This window comes from Nestor notabilis, unplaced genomic scaffold (assembly GCF_000696875.1).
Source record: "Nestor notabilis isolate BGI_N333 unplaced genomic scaffold, ASM69687v1 scaffold588, whole genome shotgun sequence".
In the NCBI taxonomy this organism is placed as follows: domain Eukaryota; kingdom Metazoa; phylum Chordata; class Aves; order Psittaciformes; family Psittacidae; genus Nestor; species Nestor notabilis.
Genome location: NW_009940435.1, coordinates 48,849 through 59,355, shown reverse-complemented (window position 1 = coordinate 59,355; position 10,507 = coordinate 48,849). Strand labels below are relative to the sequence as shown.

Genomic DNA, 10,507 nt, shown 5'->3' with positions numbered 1-10,507 from the left:
TTTGTGTTGGGACCTGTGTTGTTTAACATCTTTGTCGGTGACAGGGACAGTGGAATTGAGTGCGCCCTCAGCAAGTGTGCCGACAACACCAAGCTGTGTGGCTCAATTGATACACTGGAGGGAAGGGATGCCATCCAGAGGGACCTGGACGTGCTTGAGAGGTGGGCGGATGCCAACCTCATGAAGTTTAACCAAGACAAGTGCAAGGTCCTACACCTGGGTCGGCACAACCCCAGGCACAGCTACAGGCTGGGCGGAGAAGAGATTCAGAGCAGCCCTGTGGAGAAGAACTTAGGGGTGCTAGTTCATGAGAAGCTTAACATGAGCTGGCTTCAGTGTTCGCCTGCAGCCCAGAAACCAACCGTATCCTGGGCTGCATCAAAAGAAGCATGACCAGCAGGTCAAAGGAGGTGATCCTGCCCCTCTACTCTGCTTTCGTGAAACCTCACTTGGAGTATTGTGTACAGTTCTGGTGTCCTCAACATAAAAAGGACATGGAGCTGTTGGAGCAAGTCCAGAGGAGGGCCACAAGGATGATAAGAGGACTGGAGCACCTCCCGTATGAAGACAGGCTGAGAAAGTCGGGGATGTTCAGCCTGGAGAAGACTGCATGGAGACCTCATAGCCACCTTTCAGTGTCTGAAGAGGGCCTATAAGGATGTTGGGGAAGGACTCTTTGTGAGGGACTGTAGTGATAGGACAAGGGGTAATGGCTTCAAACTTAAACAGAGGAAGTTTAGGTTAGATCTAAGGAAGAAGTTCTTTACAGTGAGGGTGGTGAGGCACTGGAATGGGTTGCCCAAGGAAGTTGTGAATGCTCCAACCCTGGCAGTGTTCAAGGCCAGATTGGACAGAGCCTTGGGCGACATGGTTTAGTGTGAAGTGTCCCTGCCCATGGCAGGGGGGTTGGAACTAGATGATCTTAAGGTCCTTTCCAACTCAAACCATTCTATGATTCTATGAATACAGGTTGTAAACTCTGTGTAAACCCAATAATGGATATAAAATAAGATCTATATTGTGGGATACTACTCTGAAGAGAGGTTTGAGAACCCAGGAACTAACCCCACTTTAATTCAGTTCTAGCTCTGATTCATGCACCACTTTGAACAATTCATTCTCATCTGAAAACTTCAGTTTTCAGTGCAATGATATGGGCTGCTCTCCCCTTCCTCACAAGCATGTGTTTATGTATGCAAACGGCCTTAAAAATGACAAGTGCATTTATTAGAACCAATTTAAATGTATGAAATAAACTGAAGGTACAGACAGCGTATCATAGTATTGGCATTTCTAAAGTTTCAACGGCACTTAAATAATGTTCCATGATATCGCACAAAAGAATCTAAGTAATTTTCAAGACAGCATAAAGCAATAATATTTGGAGGCAGTTTAAGGCAAGTTAATACCCACCTTCCATTCAAAACACTAAGTCTGCTTGCCTAATTGCTCCAGGGGCCTTTGAAAATCCCAGTGAAAATGAACAATAAGCAGTAAATCTTAAAACCTTTCAAAATGAAAGCAACATCCTCCCCTCCACTATCATAAGGTATTCCACAAAAATGTATTTCACTTACACATATACATCATAATGGGTCAGAGACTGAGGCAGGCAAGAGTGATTAATAGTATTAATTTTTCAGAAATATTAAAATCTTTATATTCTGTAATATGAATGGGTAAAGGGAGGATCATTACCGTATTTCCCATCTATATGCCCATATTATTAGCATTTATCAAAGTGCGCAGCATTCCTCAGATTTTCCATTTCTTTACCCTGCAGAAAAATACTCAAGGACATAGGAGCGCTCCTCTCATACACTATGAAAATGCCCTGTTGCCATTATAAAAGTCTAACTTGATAGATGCTGAAGCTGTTGAAACCAAATTTGATGGTGTCAGTACAAAAGTCTATTACTTTTGTAAAATGTAGTAATTAAAAAAAACCCCACAAACTATCAGGAAGAGAAGTTTCTAACAGAGGTTGATTTTTTTTCAGTAGTCAGTATCTCAATACCTCTTTGGCAACACAGAATTAGACTCTGAGTATCTCATCATATGTAACTTCCTGAAAAGCAACCAGTATTAATTACTGTATTTTTGGTACTTGCTGACACGGGCCTCACTTGACATCGTAAAAGAGAAGTGAAAATACTACTTTACTGCTTTATATACTCCTTTCTCCTTCTCTGATACAGCCTTTCTTCCATGTTTTTAATTTTCCAGCCTAAAAACTACTTCCTTGAGAGCAGGCGAAAACTCTGACTCAAATTAATAAAGAAAGGAAAACAATCCCAAATCTCCCTGTTCAGTAACGAATAGCAAGTAACAAAGGCTGCTCAAGACCATTTCTTTCCACAACAAGGCTGCCAGAAAAAAAGACACTTCAAGAGTAAGGGAAGATAGGGGAATCAAGAGAGGGTTTCTCTGAAAGAAGGAACTCACAAGGAAGAACTAGAGAAACAGAAAACTTTCACTAAGCTGAGACTACTGTAATACCATATGTGGTTGCTTAAGCCAAAGAGTAAGATAACCTACTTGATTTTTGGAAGTGCTCAGATGAGCTGTAAGACAACATCATTTCACGACTGCTTTTCTTGCTGAAATTAGGTTAGTCTAGCAATCCTGGAGGAAAGCCACATCTATTATCACTCTAAGAAAAAAGGTTCTGTATTTAAAAACATGCTCTAATTTTCCATACAGGAATTCTAAAGATAAATGGTTCAAAGTGATTTGATAGAAACAGACCTATATTTTTAAAGTGGCATGAAAAAATTTAAGGGGGATGAGGAGGGGAAGCATTAGATACTAATTCAAAGATTTAAAACTAAATTCATGCAACAATTTCCATCCGTTTCCCTTCAAAGTAAAGATGAGCTTTAGTCTCAAACATTTTCTTTTCAAAGAAAGTGCAACTGTGAAAACAATAAAGGAATTTGGCACTGGACTGCATTCTATAGAACTGAAGTAAAGATCGATAAGGCACACATTACATTGTTATTAAAAAGTCATCATATCTGCGATAGTAATTCCTTTACATGACCAGTTCTATCCACTCTAGATCAACAACTTATTTTCATCAGTAAAGTCATGGTCAGGCATACTCATCTGTTCACATGTCAGAGTTCTGCCAGAAAAAGGTATAAACTTACCTTGTCTTGGTTTTCCTTATTTTTGTAACACAAATTTCCAATCAAACGAACGAGATGAGATTTAAAATCCACAGCTGGATGCAAAATTTCTTCCTGCCCTGTCATAGCATGTGTGGCAGTGAATATGTTTACAGTCTGTTTCCCAGCAAGATGAGTTAATCTCAGGGTATCTACAGAAACCAATAATATTTAATTACCACATGAAAATTAGTATCACTCTGCACAAAACTTTACTGTTCATTATTAAGTTCAAAGTTAATCAACATAATTTGAGATATTCAGCAATTATGTCAAAAGAGCCTTGAAAATTTTTGTCATTTCTTAGTTTGTGCAAGCATAACCATAAAAGGCTATCTCAAGGTCAGAAGGTGTTTTTGCATCCTTTTTACATACTTACATAGATCAAACATGAAGTCTGAAGGCTGGTGCTATAAGTCTCTACTTGAAGAGTTAGAATTTGAAGGCTGTTGATTCTGGCACCACAAATACATTGCTAAAACCAAGTTGGTTTTTTTTTTTGGAAAACTTCATTTAGTTAAAGCTTGTCACAACAACACATAATAATCACAGAATTACTTTTTTCTCTCTTCTCCAATCCGTTCCTAGCTGTGTAGCATGAGAGAATTTTGAGAACAGATAGCATGTTGACACACCTTTACAAATCCTTCAGTGCTACAATCTTGTCAACTAAGAAATACTAATTTTCTTGTATGGTAAATGCTAGTTTATAGCAACTAGGATTTTTTCTACAATGCTCCAGGGAGAAATCAGGGAGAAAGGAAACTAAAATCTGTGAAAACAACATTCTACAAAGAGACCACACCTAGAAGAAAAGAAGAAATCATGTGAACACTAAGAGCTCATACAGCTGAGAAGCCAGATCACAAAAGGCTGTGCCAGTATTTAAAAATTAAGAAGTATTTCCCCTCTATATGCACCTGCAATTGTAATAAATGTCCTGCCATGTCACTGTCCCCAGGATGCTTCATGCAACTTACATTAGCACAGTAAAGACGTAACAAAACCAGGTTATAGAACAGGGTGGTAATTAAGCCTTATGCTCCTTCTGTTCTAGTTGTGGCAAGATCCATAGCAGAATGAGCACTAGATTTCCTGGATTTAAATTAGAACCACCTTCATATTATAGTTTCACTCCCAGATGGCTGATACAAGGAAGAAGAAAAATCTCTGTGCCGATAAAGAGGTAACTGCATCTTGGTGGCTTGTTTTAAATATGAAACTATAATGGGGTCTAGAGGCCTCCCGTATGACAGCTGCCACTTATACTTGTTCATATTTTGAAATAGGAAAAAACAACCAATCTCCTGATTGCCCCTAAAAATGCCATCATAAAAATTGCTTTTAACAAAATCTTCTTTCATAGAAATTTGTCTCATTTGTAAATTTACAAAATTTGTCAGTCTTGCATCATTTTCATGGCATTTCACTTTGTGTGCTTCCTTGCCTTATAGTCTTACTATTTCCCCAAATACAACACATAAGAGGTCTTCTCAAACCTTCTGCCTGCCCTGAAGAGGGATCCCTGAACAGAAGGATTTAAATCAAAAAACAAGATCAAACAAAAACCTCATCAAAAAAATTAAATAAAGCTCTTCAAATTTTATTACAGCACAGACAAAAATGCAATGAGCAATGCATCTACCTGGAAAGGAAAAGGTGGAATTAAAACAGCCACCTTCCATGCACAATGCCAACCCAGAGAGAACAGTGCTCCTCTCAAACATTGCACATAAACACAACACCGCAACTGCTCACGGGATGTCACCCATACTCTCAACTAAAGGACACTTCAGTCTGCCATTCTCTCATCCCAAAGAGCAGTTCTTCCAACATGCCCCTCAATCCTAAAGACCATTTAAGCGCCCTGGTGATATTCCTCTAATACTGTGCAATCAAGCTGTTAACAGTGCTAAAGGTACTATTAACTCTGAAGTATTACTGTCTAATGTAATCCAACAATTACTGGAAATCACAAAACACACTCCTTAGCTGATTATTATTAACTTAAAAGATTATTCAGGTATTTTTCAGATCTTTTAATCAAGCTTTTAGTAACTTCCAACAGGAAACTTCTCATGATATAAACTGAAGAATTTATTAATCAAAAAATCTGTTAGATGAAAATCTTTAGCACTATTTATCCTTATTCTTCTGGTCTTCCAAACTAAATATTGAAGGTGATGTAACACATTAATACAGCTTTTTTCCCTTTTTGCAAATACAGAATTAAAGCAGTCTTGTAGCCAAAATGTAGCATTAAAGAAACTATGCAAGTACATAAATTACTGTTAGCTGAGGGCATATGAGCAATAAAAAGCATGTACATGGTAGCAATGTTCTAGCCTGCACTCATTTCATTAGCCTGGAGAAAGCTGTAGAGAAAAGTCAGTCTATGCACAGGTAGAGACAGGGCGACTTCTGTATAAGCTTCTAAACTTAACTGAGCTGCAGCTCCTTGAAATTCTCATTTAAGTTGAGTTACACAAGCATTCAGATGATACAACATGTACCTTTCGTGTACACACACAGAGGCACAAAATAGATCTTGTTGTTAGTCATCTTACTATAAGGAATAAAATTATGAACCTGTCACCAAAATTAGGTTTGGAATTTTTTTTTTGTGGTGGTTTTTCCTTTTTGTGCATTTGTTTTGGGTTTTTGGTGTGGGTTTTTTTTTTCAGCAAGGCACCTCTGAAAATCTCAAAATAGTCACACTCAACAGCTGTTTCAGCCTCTTTTTTGCCAAAGTATTACATATTTCTCCTTAAAATTCATAAACTTTTACAATTTTCTCAGGAAATAGTGGTAGTCTCAGAAAGTGATAAAATTTATGAAAGCACAGGCATATGTACACTTCGTCCTCCTTCCACCCGAGTACGTAGGTTTTTTCAGGACCATACTGGCTTAATTTTCTTTGTGTAAAGCCCTTTGCTGTCCCTTAGCAGAAGACAAATTCTTTCAAATTGACCTTTAAAAGTAACTGAATTTGGTTAAGAACATTCAAACTATACTTCATTTCAGTTTTCAAGAATTTGGGAAACAGGAGGCAAAAGGTATGGAAAAGTCCTTTTTCTACTTGAGGAAATTCTTCCCCACACATTCAGCCTGTGGAAGAATATAGGAGGCAGTTGTCCGTTGCACAACTCTCACTGTATAAACAGTGCATTGCTACAGTTGAATCAAGCCTCTGTTGGGTAATAGGAACCAATAGAGCAAGAGGAGAAGCAGAAAAATTCCATGAACAAATCAAATATTTGAAAATGTAGATTAACTCAATTTCCTATTTATTTATTTTATTAAAGGTCAGCATCATAATTACTACCAGTTGTGAAAAACATGTTTTCATTCACAGAGCAACATGATTTGGAGCAAGCCAACAGCCAATAAACCTTGTGGCTTTTCACTCACCTATGGCTGTTTCAAGCAAACCAGGCAAAGCCTGTAGATATTCTAGCAGTCCATTGTTTGATGTCATTTCACAAAGAACATCAAGAAGACGAATTGTAACCAGAGCTTCCTGTAAATTAACGTGACATTTGTGAGAATGGCTTATGCAAGATAACAAAAGAACCTAAAACTGGCAATCTAAACAGAGGACAGGAATTCTCAGCACCTCAGGTTCTTTGCAGGTCTTCTAAACTGCCAAGAATACATTTATATAAAACGAGGACATCTTTCTAGAATAACAATAATGTATTACACTGCAATAATTTCTACAGTCAACCAAGGTTACATATGCCTTGAAAAATCACAGGGAAACCAAAACAGAGCCATAAAGGATAAAATTTTAACAAAAACACAGTAGCTTCCAAAAGCAGAAATACAGAAAATTACTAGCTGAGAAAATTATTTCTGTATAAATGTTTTCTTTGAGTTTATTCAGTAGGAGCATCCCACTTTAAAGACACAAACGCCGGCTGCAAGACACCAATTTGTTATCCGCAGGAATTCTGTAAAGTTCTGTGGTCACATGAACTTTGGCTGCGAGAATTCACATTATTCTTGGGTAAATAGCATTGGGATCAGAGATGCAGCATTTTGGTTAGGTATGAGACACAATTTTATTTGCATATTATTTATTCAGCCAGAGAACTGTTTTCTTCTCACAGACTATACTGACGTGTGCTTACAATGACAATCCAGCGCTTACAGAAACTACCTTTAGAGCATATGGCATAATTTGGTACACCGCATATTGCTTAAGAACCAGACTGTGACTGGAAGATGATTCAACACAAGGTGTGGTATGTAAACTGCAAGTAGCCTTGAAAAGGCTCAGACACAGGTCACAGTAACTATTCCTGTCTTGTCTCGTCCAGGACAAAGAGACATTTACTTACCAACAGTATAATATTTTTGAATCCATATGATAATACAACATAATTGAAATCATCAGCAATAGTGTTCAGTAATTAAGCACTATGATTATATCCATTCTTTGCTCCTTGAAGGCAACAAATCAGTACAGTGTCCAAGTTCTAAAGCTGTACTTTCATTTTTTTCCCCCTCACAGAGGTGTGGAGGAAGATGCAGGTCTTGCCCTAGGTTATTCAACAAATTGCTTTTAACAGCACAAAACCAGCCAACACATTGGTCATTGTCCTGTTATAAGTTAAGAATACCCCAACTGTATTTCAGAGACAGTAAGCTGATATTTACAATTTTTAAAGTCATTTTGCATTAAGACAGTTGCTTAACCACAAGCCTCTTCAGCTCATACACTTTAACATTTACCTTTGCACAAGAAAACATTATGTGCTTTACAACTGTAAAGCAAACAAGTATCAACAGTCAACTATAAATCACACCAGTAAGATACAATGGCCCTTGCTGCCTATGTGCACCAAGGGCCATTGTATACATATTATATTATCCACGTATATACTGCAATCTCTGTAGTGACGGACATTATGAGTAGTGGCTTTTCCTTTTTCAGCCTTATCCTTTTCACCCCCTCCCATTTTTCTATTTTTTTTACTTTTTTTAAAAGCCTTTCCTCACTGTCCTCTACATATTTCTTCCCAGGGCCTTATACTACCATCTTGCCCTTTCTTCTGTCCCAACATCTATCTTAGTTCATCAAGTGTTCCATCTAGATTTGAGAAGACGAACAGATTATTTAAAAAGCCCAAACAAACCCCCAAATTCTTATCCACATTTGAAACTTGATACTTTCAAAAAAACTGGACTTCTCTGGTTGGGTTCCCCCACCACCACCCCAATTTTCCAATTTTTTTTTTCTTTCACCTTCCACCTGCACGAAAGGCAATAAAGCAGAACACTTCCTTTTTAAGTTCAGCAACAAGATGCTGTTCAAACCCCAAAATATTTTGAAATCTGACAGCCACCTTGATGTGGCTATAATCTGAAAAGTAGATAAGGAAATAACTGAAGAGTTTTTAAATAAACATATTTCAAGAGAGACTCAGAAAAATGTTCCTTATAAAGAAATTAAATAAGAACTTAAAATCGAGGGAAGGGTTTTATTTTGCAAATATGGTTGAAAGTTAGTGAGAGCAAAATGATGCTGAAGTCAGGCTTATAATGGAAAAGCTATTTAAAACATTAGCTTAAGCACTGCAGAAGTATATGATTAGCTTTTCTTTGGTTTAAGATGGAAGCTACAAGACCTGAGGTTCCTTTGGGAAAAAAAGCCATGTCTACATATAATAAATTAAACAGTAGATGGGACACCCAGAAAACATTTTGGGAGTCAGGTGAGTTCAAGGATTGCTCCCAAAAGGCAGTTTTCAAATGTGGCCCTGCAGTTTTGGAGTCTAGGACTGCTTACTAGTACAGTCATAGCCTGACCAAGGCACTTGGCTTCAGAGCCACTGAATAGTCCAGGCAGAGTTTAGTTTAGTATCACAGATGTTGCCTAAAGCATTTTTAATGACAGACTACATGCACAACTGCATTTTTTTTCCCAGTTAAGTACAACTCTTATGCAAAACCTAAAATATGTATATAATCCAGGAGAAATTAGTGCAATTTCTGATGAGTAAGAAAATGAACAGTTTTATGAATTTAAGCTGGAAATTCTCTTTTCCCATAGCAAACATAAGTTATGAATAAATGTATACACACACTATGCATATACATACACTTTCTAGAAACTAGTCTTGTCATTGCTCTCCATTTATTCTGCTATTGTGACTTGTATTTTGTGCTCTTTAAATGATTCACATTTCCAACCAAATAGTGATACTCACCTTATCATACACATGTTTATGCAAGAGAAGAATAAAAAGTCAGTGTCAAGCAGGGCAAATTCTACAGTAATACTCTCAATACTGCTGTCCCTGCACCTTCAAGTTGGACAGAGACCTCCTTTTGCTGGGCACAAACAAATGTTTTTTTCCAAGAACTGAAACCACAGAATATTTGGAAAATAATCATACCAAATAAAAAAAAAAAAAAAAGAGGAGGGGAGGGGGGGAAGGGAAGAAGAAAAGATCAAAAAAAGCGTACAACAGGGTGGGACAGGGAAAGTTGGAGTTGTCTCAGTATATGTCTTCCTACTGCCAAGCTCATATCTTTTCCAGAAGTAGTCAATGAAGTTTGCTAACATAACTTAAGACAAAGCAGTTGCAGTGACGGGGGGAAGTTGTGCTTCTTGGACAGATAAGAAGAGACGGTTGTGGTGTTGGTTGGTTTGGACTTTTGTGGGATTTTTTTATGCATCCAACTATCACTTCTTCATAAAATGATCTTTAATATCTTTTTATAATACCTCTCAACATACATTCAAAATTCTTGTGCCCATTTAAACAAAAAAATTGTCATGTACAACAATGTGTAACGTTATCATATAAAAACATTTAAAGATAAGTATTTTTTCACTTTGGTAGCAAAATTGTTGTAACAGCCATTCTCAAGAGTTTCTACAAATAAAACTATTACAGGTTAATTTTGTTTTAACAATAAAATGCTTCCCATTACGGGTATATTGGGTAATACAATCTCAACATACCACTGTGGTCACTTGGCAAGATACAAGTTAGATGTGAGTTTTTAGAAAAATATATTTTTCAAATATATTATTAAGAAAATGTTAATTACACTTCCGAAACTAAGCATGATTAATCAATGAGAATAAGTGACTAACTAATTCTGTGTATGACTAAAACATATTAGATTTCTCAGGTTTTTAGTTTTCTGGCTAGTTGTCTTAAACAAAAAAAAAAAAAAGAACTTACCCTAACTCAGCTGAAAACAGTAAAACTTTATCTATACGAGAGGGATCAAGAATGGAGACCAATATGACCTGACACTATCTGCTCATAATACCATGACCTAACACAGCACAAATAATATCACAATGTCATTGTAAG

The 10,507-nt window shown here is 37.1% G+C and overlaps 1 protein-coding gene across 1 annotated transcript in view; it reads right to left on the bottom strand.

Moving 5' to 3' along the window:
• The window catches only part of ATXN10 (ataxin 10), a 96,300-nt gene that overhangs the window by 42,492 nt on the left and 43,301 nt on the right, over window positions 1-10,507 (bottom strand). Inside the window, exons 7-8 of the mRNA XM_010020336.1 lie at window positions 6,582-6,690; window positions 3,153-3,322 (exon numbers count right to left, since the gene is read on the bottom strand). Coding sequence (XP_010018638.1) covers window positions 3,153-3,322; window positions 6,582-6,690 — 279 coding nt within the window. The remainder of the gene's footprint in view (window positions 1-3,152; window positions 3,323-6,581; window positions 6,691-10,507) is intronic.